This window comes from Octopus sinensis, linkage group LG15 (assembly GCF_006345805.1).
Source record: "Octopus sinensis linkage group LG15, ASM634580v1, whole genome shotgun sequence".
Classification (NCBI taxonomy): Eukaryota; Metazoa; Mollusca; class Cephalopoda; order Octopoda; family Octopodidae; genus Octopus; species Octopus sinensis.
Window position 1 is genome coordinate 62,420,208 of NC_043011.1, and position 20,000 is coordinate 62,440,207.

Below are 20,000 nucleotides of genomic sequence, written 5' to 3' on the forward strand. Positions count from 1 at the left end.
TGGGCATGAAACGATCGTAGTGGTTTACTCTTTATCTTATATTAAACTTTTTAATACATTTTGATAATTATATTTATCAAAAACAAAAAAATAATAATAATAATAATAAAAATGATAACAATATATATATATATATATATATATATACATATATATAAATTTATAAGTATAAATTAATATTTTAAATAATTTTTTTAATTTTAACTTTAAATTTGAATAATTTAAATTTTGAATTTTAGTTTTTATATATTTTGTATTTTATATTAATTAATTTTATTTCTATGTATTGGTTTATGTTTTTCACTGTTTGATTTGCCTAATAGTGGCTTTATCTCTAATTTAATATATATATTTTTACTGTAAAATTAGATTTAATCCTAAATCTAATTTTTCCCTGTAAGTTTGGATTTACTCCCTAATATTATATATATATATATATGAGTTCAGCAAAATTTAGATTGAGATGAATATGGTACCTAAGTCAAAGGCACCAGAATTTTGTATGGCATTATCCATATAAATTAAATGGGGTGATTATAATCAAAATGAGCAACAGGTATATCCAAGGCAGAGTATAATGTTGGCAAATGAAATATGGATAAGAATGTGCATTGTCCGTTTGATTGGAAAATTCTACAAGTGGCTGAAGATTGCTCGTCATTTTAAAACTGATGTAATACAATGTTTAATAAAATGAAGTAGCATTAAAAATTGTTCAACTCTACCTTGGATATACTTGTTGCTTATTTTGATTATTTATTCATATATGTATATATATATATATATATGTATATGCATATACATAGACGTTTATAAATCTATATGTGCATATTAATGTGTTTGTGGCTGCCTGCTTACGTAAACAGATGCATGTGGGCGTTTGATGTGAAATCAATTGATAAAGAAATATGTTGTGCAAACATTTGAATCTGTTGAAGTATAAAACACACCAGCCGACCGTACCTTCTTACATATTCTATTATTATACAACTAGCCGCGTACCTTATTATAAATTCTATAGCAATGTACACACAGCTGCCTTTCTCAATAATCTCCTTGACACTCTCCCTCTCACTCCTGATATGTTTCATCAAACAATCCACCGGATGCGAAAATGCGATTGTGTGATTGTGATAAAAGAAATGAAGCACACACACACACACACACACACACACACACACACACACACACACACACACGCACACATACTCCAGCAAAGGATCAGATATTCATAAACCTACCCACACACATACATACAGATATATATATATATATGTATATGTACATATATATATATATATATATATATATACATATATATACTTACACATATATATATACGTATATATATATATATATATATATATATATATATATATATATATATATACACACACACATACAAACATATATATATATATATGTACATGCGCACTAAAATTGGGTGAATTCATAAAGAATTTGAAAGGATGAATGGATGAATGAATAATGAATGAGTGGATTAATGAATAATGAATGAGTAGATTAATGAATGAATAAACAGAATGCCACTTGAAGTGGAGAAGCGAAATTGAAGAAATCAAATTCAATAAATTGTTTTATTTTATTTTTTTTTGTGTATGTATGTGTCTCCGATCGATTTGTATATTTGTTTAACAATTGTCGTCGTCATCGTCGTCTCCATCTTCATCATCATCGTCGTCACCGTTGTCGGCGTTGTCATCGTCAACATGATCCTCACAACTACCACCATCTCTACCATTCCCACCATTACTACCGCCACCACCACCACCATCGTCGTGGTAGTGGCCGTCGCCCTCCTTCTCCTCCTTCTCGTCGTCCTCCTCATCATCAACATCGTCAACATTATCCTCACCCCACCAAAACCACCACCACCATCATCACCATCATCATCATCCTCATCATCATCAACGTCATCCTCCTCCTCCTCCTCCTCCTCCTCCTCATCATCATCATCATCACCAACACCAACACCAACACCTCCGCCCCTGTTACCACCACCTCCACCATCACTACCCACACCATCACCACCGTTCTCCGCTGTGTCCTCTTCGTCTTTCTGTTCAACTTCATCATCATCATCATCATCATTCACATCATCGTCATTATCATTATCAGCAGCAGCAAAACCACCACCGCCAAAACCATTACAACCGCTACCACCACCACCACCACCACCATCACCACCACCACCATCATCATCATCATCATCATTATTGGTCTTATGCGATGCATTCGTTTGTCTGTTTTCGGTTTCAGCGCCAGTGATTAATAATGCATGAATATCTTTTGTTGGTGACTCTCCGTTGCACATGTCACCGCCACTTTTCATTTCGTTCACTCTCCTCTTACAAATGTCTGCTGGTGACAACGCTTTCATCCGTTGATTTCCAATGATTAAAGCGAACTATTTATAGTTAAACGTAGAATTTCTTTTTGTAGTTTTACAATATCCAAAACCGTCATCGGATCCCGATTTAACATATGTCTTCATCTGGAATGTTCTTTTCCTCGGAACACGAGCATAAAGAAGCTTATTATTTTATTATTATTATTATTATTATTATTATTATTATTATTATTATTATTATTTATTATTATTTTTATTATTATTATTATTATATTATTATTATTATTATATTATTATTATTATTATTATTATTATTATTATTATTATTTTTATTATTATTATTATTATTATTATTATTATTTTATTATTATATTATATTATTATTATTATTATTATTATTATTATTATTATTATTATTATTATTATTATTATTATTATTATTATTATTATTGAGTGAGAGAGCAGTGCATGCCATCAAAGTGACACTGGGGTAAAATATACGAAGCCCAGTATACCCATCAAGACAACCCGTCTGATAAGGGTACACTAGGCACATGTATCATAAACATATGTGTGCAACATGGTGATCTCATATCAAGACAAACAGCGCATGACCTTCTGGATGGGGCCCAGTTAGAATTTTATTCTGGTCGAGTAGCCCATCCCACTCAAATGGTTCCTGAATAAGGGTTGTTTAAGGATGTTGACCAAAACATCATGTTTCCAGAGGTGAATCATCCAAACCCCAAAGAATTCCTCTCAACACATGGCTATGATGCTCCCCCACTACTTCTGCTCATGATCAGAGATGCACATTTCGTCAGCCACTAAGGGACATGCTCAACTGGTTACGGTCAAACACCTGACAAGCAAATCTGTGGTATTGAGCAGAATATTTGCTGTAGCCCATCTTTTATACCAAGACAAAACAATGTACATGATAACACTTCCAATCAATTAAGATGAGAAGCCATGAGAGCCACTGTCTGGTACTGCATCATCATCATCATCATCATCATCATCATCATCATCATTATTATTATTATTATTATTATTATTATTATTATTATTACTATTATTATTATTATTATTACTTTTTTTTTCTTCTTTCAAATTTGCTTCCATTTCTTGCCGAGTGTCTTCCCGACTCCTAGGGCAAAGAAACTCATAGTATACATTGGTAGGCCATTAAACCAAACTCAATAGTTCGTTCATTTTTTTTTATTTTTTTTAAGTTAAATTAAAATACATGAGCAGCAACAGTTCTCACATCGACAATGCTCTTCTCAATACGTGTGATGTACCAGTTAAGACAATCTTTTGCACTTCTTGCAGGGATGGTAAGCCAGGGATCATTCTCATATAATTTTCGGTTCCCTTATTGATCATTCCTAGTGTTCCTACGATTACTGATATTGTAATCGCCTTGAGATGCCACATTTTCTCAATTTCAATGAGTAGGTCTTTATATTTTCTGACCTTGTCAAACTCTTTCGCTGAGATATTATGATCACAGGGGATGCTCATGTCGATCAATAAGCAAACTTTATTATTTTGGTCTTTCACAACAATATCTGGTTTATTGGCCTTGATGGTTCGGTCTGTATGTACTGGAAAGTCCCACAGAATGGTTACATTTTCTCCTTCAGTTACAGCCTCAGGGTGGTGATTATACCACTTGTCGGCAGTTTTGATATTGTAATGCCGACTTATTAGCCAGTGTATCCTCATCATCATTATCATCTTAATCAACATTATTATTATTATTATTATTATTATTATTATTATTATTATTATTATTATTATTATTATTATTATTATTTCTCTGTATTGTTTTTATTTTAATGGTCAAAAACCCGGTGGTTGCCCATGTCGCAATTTCCCTCTCTCCACACCAAAATTGTTACCCATGGAAGAAAGAAGATCCGATGAAGTTCGAGACCCTTGTTGTCGTAGTTCACCCCAAATGAAGGTCACGTGAGCCCCCGTTTCGTATTCAGCGACCGAAAGGATGTTTGTACAACTTGTTCTCTGAACCCTTGCTGGTTCGGATCGGTTGAGTGATGATGATTAAGATGATGATAATGATGATGATGATTAGGAGGAGGAGGAAGTGGATGGTGATGATGAGGATAATGAGGATTAAGACGATAATGATGTTGATTAAGATAATGATAATGATGATGATGACGATGGTGACGATGATTATGGTGATGATGATGATGATTACGATGATGATGATGATGATGGTGATGATGATGAGGAGGAGGAGGAGGGAGATGATGGTGATGAGGATGATTATGTTTAAGATAACGATGATGTTGATTAAGATGATAATGATGATGAGGATAATGACGATTGTAATGATGATGATGATGTGAAGGAGGAAGTGGAGGCGGAGGATGAGTGCTCTGATCTAGGAATGAAACATCGGGACCGGCGATCAAACGACGACAATAACAATAACGACCACAGCTGTAACTGAAACTTCTTATAAGCTAAATGCAGCAATCCATTGTTATTAAGAGACCAGATTAGAAAAGCTGAAAGAGATTAATGCAACGAAGTGGATCACTCGGTAAATCCTCGGACAAAAATGCGTTTCAGTTATTTCGTACGTCCTCCTCCCCTTGTTCTGAGTTCAAATTCCATGGAAGTCAGTACTGTCTTTTATTCTTCCTGGCTTGATAAATGAAGCACCAGTTAAGTACATATGTCGATACTTCTCTCTCTACCTAAACTCTCTCTCTTTCTCTCTCTACCTAAACTCTCTCTCTTTTTCTCTCTACCTAAACTCTCACCCTTTCTCTCTCTACCTAAACCATCTCTCTCTTTTTCTCTCTACCTAAACTCTCTCCCTTTCTCTCTCTACCTAAACTCTCTCCCTTTCTCTCTCTACCTAAACCATCTCTCTCTTTCCCTTCACTCTCGCTCTCATTATTTCTATTCCTTTAATACATTCTTGGAACTGATCAGGGCTGACATGCGGTCATTTTGAAACGAATAAATAAACGAATTCATAAGCAAATGAAAGCAGATGGAATTAAATCAACAGGAAACGATCTTTGTATTTTCTTACGATAATTCTCTGGCAAGAAGATAGCGCTTGTTTAGGAAATCTCTGGGGGGAGGGGGTTCTTCTCTGCTATGAAGGTACGAAGAAAGAGTGGCACAAGGAATGGATATAAAAAAAAGTTATTTGATCTTCTCGGAGAATAAAGCAAAGAATATAAAAACGAACAACAAAAGACATCTGCAAAAACTTTTAAAAAAAACATGCTAGTGGTGTTGAGTTGATCGTATATTGTAGTTTTAGTTATACAAACTTATCCATTCCTTTCTCGTATTTGCAGAAGAATTTAGACGTGACAGAATAAACCACTAACATACAAACAGGTTGCTCGAAGGTGAAGACAGCATCGCATGGCTTGAGTTGTATTTGTGGCGGCTGTTTTCTTATTTTGTCATCTTCATTGAGGCGGAGATTGTTCATGTTGTTGTTGTTGTTGTTGTTGTCGTTCAAACAGCAAGTAAGATCTGAATGAGTAGAATTACCAATAATATTCCAACTTTCAGAATCCCTTGTATTTTGCTCTATAATTGTTTCTTTCTTTTAAAAAAAAACAAACAAAAAGATCGCACGGTCGACCGATTACGAAGAGGCTCCGTCGTGATTCTTTCCCCGTCTACATCTTTGTCAGGAAACTTCTTTTCTCAATCATCACTTTCTCTGTCACCATACATACATACATACATACATACATACACAAGATACATATATGTATATATTTATATGAGTGTATAAATATGTATGTACATATATATCAATAATAAATCTCTGGGTGAGACAAATACTGATAGGGCACAGAAAGGGTGTCAATAGCCAGCTGGATGAGGTGTCCTCCTGGGGCTACAAGCTACAGTAGCATCCACCCTTAAATATACTGCACTGTGTATATATCAATATCTATCTATCTATCTATCTATCTATCTATCTATCTATCTATCTATCTATCTATCTATCTATCTATCTATCTATCTAGCTATTATCTATCTATTTATCTATCTTGATTAATATATATATATATATATATATAGTATATATATATGTGTAAATAAATAAAGATATATATATATATATATATATATATACATATTTACTAATACATCTGTGTTTTGTACACCACCTGTCATCGTCTTTTGTTTTTTTCGTAAACTCTCCCTACATATATATTTACATATATATATGTATATATATATATATATGTAAATATATATACTTATGTATATATCTATATCTATCTATATATATATCTTTATATATATACTAGCAGTATCGCCCGGCGTTGCTCGGGTTTGTAAGGGAAATAATTATATAAGCATTTTTAGAGATGTAAAGTATAATAGCCATCTCAATATGGCTAACCACAAAGGGGGAGGGGTGTTACTGTAGCTTTTTACGTTCTGAGATTTAATAATAAATTTTAGAGAGTTACTTCCCTTATATATGTCAAAAATGGATTAAAAATGGGAGAAAATTGATGGTAAACTTTTTTTTAAATCGTAGACTCATCGTAGACGCGCGCTAATACCCAGACGGTCTCAATATGAATCACGACTATAAGATACCCGTTTTGGTTAAACTGCACCGCAAAATGTGGGAGTAGTTAGGAATCTAAATCGTAGGAGACAGACACACAACCTCACTTTTATATATAAAGATTTCCCCTATTTACATAATATTGAGGTCTCTTTCTTTCTTTTGTATCTTACTGTTTTTACCAATATACATATATATATATATAAATATTATATATAGTTACAGAGATGTACTTGCATAGCAAGTGACTTGATCTGAGATCGTGTGCTGGAACGAAAACAGTTGCAGCGTTGAAGGTGTATAAGCCATTTAAGAAACACACAAAAACCGTTAGATTCACTTCAACATTAAATTTATTTGTCAAAATATTTCGTCTTTGCGCTTGAGACGCGACCTGTTAGCACGATATTTTTGTCAGTGAACAGGTCGCGGTTTCAAAGCGACGAAAATATTTTGGCAAATTAAATTTAAATGTTGAAGAAGTGAATGTAACGGTTTTTGTGTGTTCTTAAATGGCTTACAAACACCTTCCACGCTGCAATATATATATACACACATATATATATATGTATGATGTATGTATGTGTGTATATGTGTATGCATGTATGTGTGTGTGTGTGCGTGTCTGTGCTTGTGATTGTCCTCCACCACTGCTTGACAACGAATGTTGGTTTGTTTACATCCCTTCACCTAGTGGTTTGACAAAGGAAACAGATAGAATAAGTACAATGCTTACAAAAATAAAACTGGAGTTTATTCATTAAACTACAATTCTTCAAGGCATTGCCCCAGCATGGCTACAGACCAATGGCTGGAAAAAGCAGAAGAATAAAAGAATACATTCTCTGCTTTGGTCTTATGTTCAAGGCATGAGAAAGCTTGAGTTTACATGAGAAGGCCTAACAGACCTGGTAGAACAGCAGCCAAATCTCCCTCAAATCACACCTTACTGTCTTATGTATGATATATATATATGAGCCAATGAGGGGGACCTCTACATGGTAGCTAGACCTGGTAGAAATAGCAGCCAAATTTCCCCCAAATCACACCTTACTGTCTTATCTATGTATATATGTATGAGCCTATGAGGGAGACCCCTACATGGCAGCTAGACATGGTAGAAATAGCAGCCAAATTCCTCAAATCACACCTTACTGTCTTATCTTTCTGCTACTTGGATATAGGTCTTATATTCATCGTAAAAAACTTTCCTGTCACACACTCACGCACACGCACACACACACACACACACACACGCACCCTCACACACAGACACGCACACAACACACACACACCCACACTCACACACACGCACGTTAGCTACAATTTTATTATATATTTGCGTGTCTATGTGTGGAAAGAGGAAGTGGGAGGCAGAGTGAAAGAATCACTCACTACAGTAAGTGAATTAGTTTCATTTTATTCGTTGCCCAACTGTGTGTGTGCGTTTGCGTGTGGTGTAAACCAGACTAAGAAAAGCATTTGACACACACACCAGAATGTGAGTTTTCTGTAAATTTTGCTTAATTGGAGTTTAAATTTGAAAACTGGACCTGGCATGACGCGATGCATTGTACCATCAAAAATGCTAGGTAAATTGTAATTGAAGAAATCCTATATTGTAGATTTCTATAACTCCCAAAGGGAGGCAGATAAATCTGCCTTTTATAATAAGATATATATTATATATATATCTATATATATAATATATATATATATATATATATGTGTGTGTGTGTGGTGTGTGTGTGTGTTGTGATGTGTTCTGTGTTGTATACCACAGACATATATATATATATATATATATAATAACTTTCTGTATCCTGTGTTTTCTTTGGGTTCAGCCACTCCACTGATGCTGTCGATAATCTGCACAATGCGGATACACATTCATATTGACCACTTCACATTTTTTCTTTATCTGTTCTGCTAAACGCTGATGAGGTGTATTAGTAAGGTTGCATAATCTTTTCCAACGAGGCAATTACAGACTCCTGGCAGTCGATTTACGCGAACGCATATTTGTTTTATGAAGCAGAAAATACCCAATACTTTATATGCATCTTCTTAATCACTCACTCTCTCTCTCTTGTATATATATATATATATATATATATATATATATATATATATATATAATATATATATATATAATATATAGTATGATATATTATATATATATATATAATATATATATATATATATATATATATATATTATTGGCCTGCTCTCGCTTAGCCAGTGGGGTGGAGTTATTTGAAGGCTAAAACAATGTAAAGCGCATTGTGACTAGTGATGTGTAGCAACATCTGATAGCCTGGTCGGTTACGGTGATATATATATATATATTGAGAGAGTGAGAGAGAGAGAGGGGGAGGGAGTTAAGGAATTCCAGCTAACGTATTGGGTGTTTTATTGGCTAAGTAAAGGAGGGCGAATTAATGTGGAGTGGATTACACTGTGTTAGAGATGTAAAAGAGTAATACAGAAGAGCCATCGATACGATATAAACCCTTATGTAAAAATAGAATTCCTGTATGTATCTGGTGTAATAGGTAAAAGCAACTTAATTCTCTTACTTTCACCGACGCTATACATCAAAGGAAAAATTACCATTTTCTAAAAATTCACTGATTTTTGTGAAAGGATAAATACAGAATTCCACTTATTTGCGTTTATTTCAGTTTCTGATTCATTAATGCTGATGTGAATTTTAGCCAACTTTAATGTTTTTTGAAGTAATTGTTTAGTAATCGAAAGCAAATAATACACGACATCAATGAGTAAATCTAATGGGTTGCTTGTTTCTGATTTTATTGCGCTTCTCTACGAGCAACATATCGTACTTCCACATGGCTAAAGTGGAAATTTCGTGATAATTTTAACTTATCATGTTAACAATATCTAGTTGACTTTTCGGAAGTGTTAAAGAATCTTTCAGATAATCATTCAAGAAATTAACCTTGTGATCGTTAAAAGTGATGTATGGTTCACGTAGTGTTAACCTTTTGACATATCCGTCAGTATTTAAATTGTTTGCAATCTCATGTTTCTCAACGACAGAATAATATAATATGCTCGCCATCGACAGACAGGGCGATGGTTTTAGCTTCCTCACCTAATCATGTGTTTTGTTTTTAATCTGTCGGACGTAGAGAGACAACAAGAAAACGCCAATGAAAGATTCTGTTTACTCACCGGTCTTTATTCTTGAGATTTTAAAAAATTTCTGATATTATAATAAAGTGTCTCAAATGATGTTATAAGAATATATGACACCAGTAGTAATACTGCGTGCATATATACTTGTGTACATGCACACATGCATTATATATATACGTAGAGGCGCAATGGCCCAGCTGTTAGGGCAGCGGACTCACTGTCATTGGATCGCGGTTTCGATTCCCAGACCGGGCGTTGTTAGTGTTTATTAAGCGGAAGCTCCTAAAGCTCCACGAGGCTGCAACAGGGGCTGGTGGTGAACCCTGCTGAACTCTTTCACTACAGATTTCTCTCGTTCTTTATTCCTGTTTCGGTTGTACTTGTATTTCAAAGGGCCAGCCTTGTCACACACTGTGTCACGCTGAATCTCTTCGAGAACTACGTTAACGGTACGCGTGTCTGTGGAGACCTCATTCACTCGCAAGTCAATTTCACGAGCAGGCTGTTCCGTTGATCCGATCAAATCCTCGTCGTCGTTACCGACGGAGTGCCGAATATATATATATATATATATATATATATTTGTGTGTGTGTGCGTGTGTGTGCGCGTATGTATGAATAGACAGGTACATACATATAGGAAAAGTACTGAGAAAAAGTCATTTCATTGCGGCCATGCTGGAGCATTGGCTTTAGTCGAACGAATCGAGCCAAGACTTATTCTTTGTAAGCCTAGTACTTATTCTATCGGTATCTTTTACCGAACCGCTAAGTTACATGGACGTAAAAGCAACATCTGTTGCCAAACGATGATGGGAGGACAAATACAGAGACACAGACACACACACACACATATATATACATATACACGACGGGCTTCTTTCAGTTTCCGTCTACCAAATCCATTCAAAAGGCTTTGGTCGACCCGAGGCTATAGTAGAAGACAATTGCCCCATATGCCACACAGTGTGACTGAACCCGGAACCATGTGGCTGGTGAGCAAGCTATTTAACACACAGCCACTGCTGCGCCTCTCTCACTCACTCTCTCTCTCTTTCCTTCTCTCTCTCTCTTTCTCTCTCTTTCTCTCTCTCTCTCTCTCTCTCTCTCTCGCTATATACATATATATAGTAAATGGAAGATGGAATATACAATAATGTATTATTAATCCTGACAATTGTGGGACACTCAACAACTGGCTTAGGAGCATCTGTCGGTGCAGATGTGTCTCATCGGGGGATAAATAGACACAACTCGTTAAAATAACAGTTTCGCAACGTAGCTTCTTGTTTTGTAGAAACAAAAGCATCAAAACGAACGAAATAACTTCATTTACATAAAAGTTCAAAAATAAAATTACAGATGCAAAAAATAAAAGAAAAAGGAAAAGGAAATGCAACAAGAAAATATAAAAGTTTAATATTTTAAACCAAGTGTAGAATAATTGCATAATATGTATTATTGTAAGTATGAATAATTAAATATATATTTCTTTACTGCCCACAAAAAGCTAAACGCAGAGGGGACAAACAAGGACAGACAAAGGGATTAAGTCGATTATATCTACTCCAGGGCGAAACCGGTACTTTATTTATCGACCCCGAAACGATGAAGGGCAAAGTCGACCTCGTCGGAATTTGAACTCAGACGAAATACGGCTACGCATTTCGCCCGGCGTGCTAACGTTTCTGCCAGCTCGCCGCCTTCAAATATGAATAATTAAATTTAACGATACATTTCCTCAGAATAAATGTTTTTGTTCATCAGAAATTATAAGTATTCTTTGGTATAAGTATTCTTTAGGTGAGTTTGACATATAATTTATATAAACATTTAAACAAAAATACGAAAGGTAGAAGTGAACAAGGAAGGAATAAGTCGCATGTTGCATTGAATTTCTTGGTGTAGAAATAGGTTTTAGTATATGCATCTATGCATATATATATATGAACACAATTATATATATACACACACTCTTATATATTGTCTTATAATATTTTGTTTGTTTTATCCTCTGTTACAGAATGTCCACTTTTATCAATGGCCGGAAATTGCCAGTTTGCCGATATGTTGAAGATACCTTTCAGTTCTGTCACTCGAGATCTTTGCAACCGACACGCAATGTGTTATAACTGCGTAAGTAGTCACCGAAGCCACACCCACTCCACCCTAACCATTGCATTGCATATTTAATTAATTTCCATTAATTGAAATTTCTCTGTTGTCTCATATCATCTCTTACATTTTCTGTTTGTTCGCCCGTTTCTCTCTTTGTCTCTGATCTTGTAAAGCTTCTTAGCATTTCCACTGGCCACAACAAGTCCACACATTCTATATTCAAACAGGCCAGGTTCGGCCTCTCACACATTCTGTGCAATACCTATTTCTTTACTACCCACAAGGGGCTGCACACAGAGGGGAAAAACAAGGACAGACAAACGGATCAAGTCGATTACATCGACCCCAGTGCGCAACTGGTACTCAATTAATCGACTCCGAAAGGATGAAAGGCAAAGTCGAATTCGGCGGGATTTGAACTCAGAACGTAACAGCAGACAATATACGGCTACGCATTTCGCCCGGCGTGCTAACGATTCTGCCAGCTCGCAGCCTTTCTATATCATTCTATAAATAAACAGTGATATAACCCCGAGATAATGCGTGGTTAATTGAAAACTTTGAAAAAGTATTGCATTTGACGCAGTAAGAATACTTGAGGGTTAAAATGTTTAGGGAAACAGGCAGCATGGAAACATAACAGCCAAGACTATTCTAGCATCTTTTATGAACTAATCTAAGAAAATTTAAATGATATAACACTGCTATGTTGAAAACAATTATTAACTAAATTACGCATCCTAGTAAGATAAACCAAGGGAGACAACTCTAAAGCCATCCCTTAAAGGCAACCTATATTTTAGTTAATTTCATTAAAGCAAACATTCTAATTACCTCCCTAACTTCTTTTGAACAGAATTAGTTGATTTAGCATTCACAAAATGATGGTTGTCATCACTAGTTGTGTAATTATAATTTGGTAAAAATTCTTTGGTATATTGCATCTTGCGGGTTCAGTCCCACTGTGTGGCACCTTGGGCAAGTGTATTCTACTATAGCCTCGGGCCGACCAAAGCCTTGTGAGTCGATGTGGTAGACGGAAACTGAAAGAAGCCTGTTGTATATATATATATATATATATATATATATGTGTGTGTGTGTGTGTGTGTGTGTGTGTATGCTTGTGTGTATGCTTGTGTGTCTGTGTTTGTCCCTCCAACATCGCTTGACAACCGATGCTGGTGTGCTTACGTCTCCGTAAACTAGCGGTTCGACAAAAGAGACCGATAGAATAAGTACTAGGCTTACAAAGAATAAGTTCTGGGGCGATTTGCTCGACAAAAAGGCGGTGCTCCAGCATGGCCGCAGTCAAATGACTGAAACAAGTAAAAGAATAAAAGGAAAACTCCATTTTGTTATTCAGTTCCGCGCTTGCCGCCGTTTATCCCTCTGACCAAAGGCATTCCATCCTTTCTGCTTCCCAGACAATATATCTAGGAGTACATTATCCAATGTATACTTAATCGTTTTTAAAAGGATGGCGACGTGTAGAATAATGAAGACGTGGCTTCTAGGATCGTATATTCTTGTAGGTTAGGAGAGCTTTAGATGTCCACAAAACGATTAGTATATCACCATCACGATGCGAACGTTGGATAACGTTGGCAGAATTCACCCTTATTTATTTACTTCAAAGTTTTTAAGCGCTCATTTCCAGTTATCTGGCATCCTTTCCATCGAAGAAGGCTCTGATGTTATTGTATCATTACAAGGCGGCGAGCTGGCAGAAACGTTGGTACGCCGGGGGAAATATTTAGTGGTATTTCGTCTGTTTTTACGTTCAGAGTTCACCGAGGTTGATTTCACCTTGCGTCCTTTCGGAATCGATAAAATAAGTACCAGTCGAGCACTGGATTCGATGAAATCGACTATGCCTTTCTCCGAAGTTAGTGGCTCAGTGACAAAATTTGAAATCAATATTGGTTTAATTCTGAGGCAGCGAGCTAGCAGAAACGTTAGCGCGCCGGGCGAAATGCTTAGCGGTATTTCGTCTGTCTTTTCGTTCTGAGTTCAAATTCCGCCGAGGTCGACTTCACATTTCATCCTTTCTGGGTCGATGAATTAAGTACCAGTTACGCACTGGAATCGATCTAAACGATTGGTTAATTCCTCCAAAATTTCGGCTTAGTGCCTGAAGTAGAAAAGGTTATTGCAAGACCGATTGTAAGTGATGAGTGCTTCTTCCGCGAGTTCTCTATCCGTGCTTGGGTTTCCATTCGAATATAAGTCCCTTCATATTGTCCGTCAGTCTCAAAAGCACTGAAAAGTAAAGGGCTGTCGGCACTACCCCTCCCTATTTAACTAAGTGATATAAAAAGCGTGAGTTCATTATTTACATTATTTTTATTCAACGGATATTTGTCCTCATCTTGTTTCTTGTTAGCAACGTTTTGTACTCTCCAGCCTTCACCAAGTGTCCCAGGGGAATTTCGAACCTGGGTTTTTTCCGATGTTGTTGTTGTTGTTGTTATTATTATTATTATTATTATTATTATTATTATTATTATTATTATTATTATTATTATTATTATTATTATTATTATTATTATTATTATTATTATTATTATATTATTATTATTATTATTATTATTCAGGTCACTATCTGGAATCGAACTCGGAATCTTGGGGTAGCTCGCGCTAGAGGCATATGGCGTATTGATTAAGAGCGCGAACTACTAGCCCCAAGATTCCGAGTTCGATTCCAGACAGTGACCCGAGTAATAATAATAATGATGATGGTGACAACAACAACAACAACAACAATAATAATGATAATAATAATGATGATGATAATAATAACACCGGAAAAATAACTCAGGAATGAGAACCCAGGTTCGAAATTCCTCCGGGATCCCTGTTGAAGGCTAGAAACTTTGAGGTAACAAGAAACAAATTTCGGACAAATGTCCGTTAAATGTAAATAATGTAAATAACGTACATAATTCCTCATCTCTTGAATAAAAAAAAATGTAAAACGTGAGTTACTGAGCAGTCCTAGCAATAAAAGGCGTTCCGCTCGACAATATTCCGACTTTTGTATACCTAAGACTTCATTGTCCAATGTCTTCACCTGTCTTCACGACGGCTGTTACGTGATTTGGAGGAAACAGGAAAACCTACACATTAAGAAAATGTTAAATTAGGAAATTAAGATAATTAAAATTAACGAATCTTTAATGTAAAATTCAGGTTTAGAAATTTAACATTTATAGACTGGAATTTAGAGTTTTCCTTTCATTCATTTACTTGTTTCAGTCATTTGACTGCGGCTATGCTGGAGCACCGCCTTTAGTCGAGCAAATAGACCCAGGACTTATTTTTTGTAAGCCTAGTATTTATTCTATCAGTCTCTCTTCGAGAACTGCTAAGTGATGGGGACGTAAACATACCAGCATCGCTTGTCAAGCAGTGTTGGGTGGGGGGAACAAACACAGACACACAAACATACACACACACACACATATATATACGACGGGCTTCTTTCCGTTTCCGTCTACCAAATCCACTCACAAGGCTTTGGTTGGCCTGAGGCTATAGTAGAAGACACTTGCCCAAGGTTCCACGCAGTGGGACTGAACACGGAACCATGTGGTTGGTAAACAAGCTACATACACCACTTCTGCGCCTATAAAATTTTATAAAATTTGGGGCAAGAATTCTAGACTAGAATTTTGCGATCAAGTTGAGGATTTTGCGATGAAGTTTTTGTCTTAGAATGGTTTTTGTTTCCACTAATTTGCTGCGCCAAAACAATCGTTCAGTGTCTGTTGTTTTTTTGCATCGATCTATCGCCACTCATTTTTGTTTTTATGCTATTTATATATTACAGGGTTCTTCAATGCGGTTAGGACCAACAGTGTGTGACCGAGGCTTCCTTGCCGATTCAATTAAATCTTGCGACAACAATATTGAGTGCATGCGGGAAGCGAACACATTCCTCAGTTTGATGAAAGTAGCTCACAAGTACAACAGCACGCCGAACCGCCTTTGCGAACGACCGTGCGTACGTGACTACGTGATCGGCCTGTGATACGACGACGACGACGATGACCACAACAAGAACAAGAACAACAACTACAATAATATTAGCAATATCAGCAACAGCAACAACAACAACAACACAAACAATGCCAATCAGTGCAACAACTACAGCGAGAACCAGACAAGAGAACCAAACAGCAACAACAACAATGTAAAGCGCAACAACAGCAACAAAAACAAGCACAGCAGCAGCAACAACAACAACAACAACAACAACAACAACAACAACAACAAAATTAACAGCAGCAGCAGCAGCAATGACAACAGCATGACGGCAAGGTCCGTCTGCCAAGGAAGATGCTACTACGGTCACCCCGAATATCTAACTGCTCCGACCCTTCACCATTACCACCACGTGACCAAAGATAGACCACGTGAGCAAACACATACACCATGTGACCAAATTTGAACAGCAAAATTGAATCGATGCCATTCTGATCCTGATTTACGTAAAACTGAAAGAAAGAATTTGTTTAGGGAACTGTGATATTGTTTGGAGAGAGAGAGAGAGAGAGACAGACAGACGTTTATGGAATGTAGAGTTATGTGAAGGTGTTAGACACACATACAGGAGTGGAACGACCACTACCGGCCACTACCACCAATACTATAACCACCACCACCACCACCACCAGCACTACTACTACTACTACTATTAGAAACAACACAAACACTACTAGTAACACTGCTACCATTGCTACCACTAATGCCACAACCACTGTAAATACTAATGCCACTACCACTACTACTACCACCACCACCACACCACCATCATCACCACTACTACTACTACTACTACTACTACAAAACCACCACCACAATACTACTACTAATACTGTCAAAAACACAACTACAACTACCAACGTCAAAACCACTGTTATAACTGCTACCACCAACATGACAATCACCACTACTACAATTGCTACACCTCCTATCACCACTTCTCCCAATACTGTAGCTACCATTGCCTCTACTATGAACTTCCCGACTACTATCACTAGCACTAACACCATGGCCATCACCACTAAACAGACCCCTTCAGCTACCAAAATTACTACAACGACACAACTACCACCACCACCACCACACCACCACCACCACCATCACCACAACAATAACAACAAAAGCAACAACAGCAACAACAACAACTACTACTACTACTACTACTACTACTACTAATATTACTACTACTACTATTACTGCTACTACTACTATTACTGCTGCTACTACTACTACTACTACTACTACTACTACTACTACTACTACTACTACTACTACCAAGGCTACGACAATCTCTCCCCCAACCACAATCTTTGCTAATGTTGCAACTATTAATACTACAATATTTATCCTGTACTACAACCAATACCTCACCCACTCCACTACTGCTACTACAACACTACTGCCAACACCTTCGATATCTGCAACATCATCAACACCACTTGCAAGCAGCGCCAATACTATTAATAACTCCGAATTGCAATACCACCACCACCACAACCAACAATAACAACAACACCATTAATATTCGTATTTAAACAACCAGAGCAGCAGCAGCAGCAACGACAATAACAACAACATCGGCAAAAACAGCAACAACTCTTTCTTCCTGTTTCAAAGGGGCCGGCCTTGTCACATTCTGTGTCACGCCGAATCTCCTGCGAGAACTACGTTTAAGGCACACGTGCACGTTAATTCCACGAGCAGGCTGTTCCGTTGATCGGCTGAACTGGAACCCCCGTCGTCGCAACCGACGGAGTGCCGCTATAACACAAACAATAACAGTACTAACACCGTCACTACTAACAGCAAGGCGTTTACCAATTCTGACACCTATACGACCAACAACTGCACTAAAAGCTTTAATACTAACATCACCGACAGCAGTGACGAAAACACTATGCGAAATTAGTACCAGCATCAGCAGCAAATGGAGGCGCAATGGCCCAATGGTTAGGGCAGCGGACTTGCGGTCGGAGGATTGCGGTTTCGATTCCCAGACCGGGCGCTGTGTGTGTTTATTGAGCGAAAACACCTAAAGCTCCACAAGGCTCCGGCAGGGGGTGGTGGCGACCCCTGTTGTACTCTTTCGCTCCAACTTTCTCTCACTCTTTCTTTCTGTTTCTTGTCCCCGACTTCCTACGCAACCGCTCAGCCTGGATGCGCATTCATCCATCCGTCGATGCTCTCGGTGTCGGGAGTTGACCTGCTTTCTCTTCTGCGGGTCTTACGAATAGCGAAGGACCACGATTCGGACTTCTCCCATCTTGCGAGCTCTGGGACGAAGACCGTTCGCTCAACAGCAGCAGCAGCAGCATCAACGGCAAGAGTACTAATGGCACCACCACCAACGACAACAATTTGAACAACAGTAATGACAGTAATATAAACACTAACCAGCACTAATACCAATATCGACAAGAGCATTAATGCCGCCCTCCCCCACCCCAATCACCACCACCGCTAACCATAACAGCAACAACAACAGAAATAGTTTTACTACCATCAGCAATGACAACATTAACAAACTCTTATAGCAACAGCACTAACCAGCTATACTACAAGTACTACACTAAAATACTACAACCGTCACAACCACCGCCACCACCACCAACAACAACAGCAATAACAGCAACAAAACCACTAACCGACACTATTTTTATTTCTAACCAACACTAACAGCAGCAGCGTAAACACCACTAAAACAGCACTAACACCAATGACAACACTAACGAACACTAACAGCGACAGCACTAACCTGCATTAACACCTCCGCTAACAAAAGCATTACAAAACAGCACTAACAGGAACACAACCACCACCAACAACACTGGCAGTATCATAATAAACACTACACGACAACGCGATCATCGGCAGCACTAATCATAATCCTATCAATAAGGATTAAACCAATAATGATATTAAATGTAGTAGTAGCAAACGGTTATAAAAGCACCATCAACAGAAGCAACAAACACCGGCCAACGTCAACCAGAAGCACCATCAATTGTAGTTTACTATTACTAACTGATAGGACCAGCGTTCTTCAACAGCAGTAATACTAATCTATGTTACTAACAGCACCATCAACTAACCCTACAAGCCATAAAGAACACAAACGAAAACACCTGAGCGCTTAGCAATATTAATAACACTAATAGGAGTACTAAATACCGTTAACAATAGTACCAACAGCGGTAGCAGTGGTGTCCACTTAATTAACAAACATTAATAAGCAATATTAAGACTACCACAACGGACGCAAATAACAGCAACAGCAACATTATCAATGCCAGCACTAACCAGGATTAACGACAACACCACCACAATTTTGAACGGGATTTTGTTTTTTGTTTGTAATTTTTGATAAATGTTTATGGTTTAGCTTCTTCTCTCTTCCTTCTTAGTTCTCTCCAGCTTCTCTGACTCTCGTCCACTTTGTCCCAACATTTCTTTTCGGTTTCTTTATCCAGACCAAACTACTCCGCATTAAATTATTTTCTTTATCTATCTATCTATCTATCTATCTATCTATCTATCTATCTATCTATCTATCTATCTATCTATCTATCTATCTATCTATCTATCTATCTATTTGACTATCTATCTATCCCGCACGCACACACTATGTACATTACACACACACACACACAAACACATACACACACACAAAACACACAAAACACACAAAACACATCAGCATCAAGA

At 37.1% G+C, this 20,000-nt stretch overlaps 1 protein-coding gene and 1 long non-coding RNA gene across 5 annotated transcripts in view; one reads left to right on the plus strand and one right to left on the minus strand.

The window, feature by feature from the left end:
• The window catches only part of LOC115219702 (glutamic acid-rich protein-like), a 140,479-nt gene extending 123,099 nt beyond the window's left edge, over nt 1-17,380 (plus strand). For 3 of the 4 annotated variants that reach the window (XM_036509801.1, XM_036509802.1, XM_036509800.1), the window contains 2 exons: nt 12,157-12,269; nt 16,081-16,942. In XM_036509801.1, the coding sequence (XP_036365694.1) occupies nt 12,157-12,269; nt 16,081-16,281 (314 nt within the window). In that variant the 3' untranslated portion in view covers nt 16,282-16,942. Of the gene's footprint in view, nt 1-12,156; nt 12,270-16,080 lie in introns of all 4 variants that reach the window. The other variant, XM_029789878.2, reaches the window with a different exon arrangement.
• On the minus strand, nt 16,340-17,828 carry LOC118766389. Its single transcript, XR_005002323.1, has 2 exons — nt 17,691-17,828; nt 16,340-17,115 (listed from the first exon to the last, which is right to left on the minus strand). It is a non-coding gene; the product is annotated as an uncharacterized LOC118766389 (long non-coding RNA).
• Between the last annotated feature and the right edge of the window lie 2,172 nt (nt 17,829-20,000).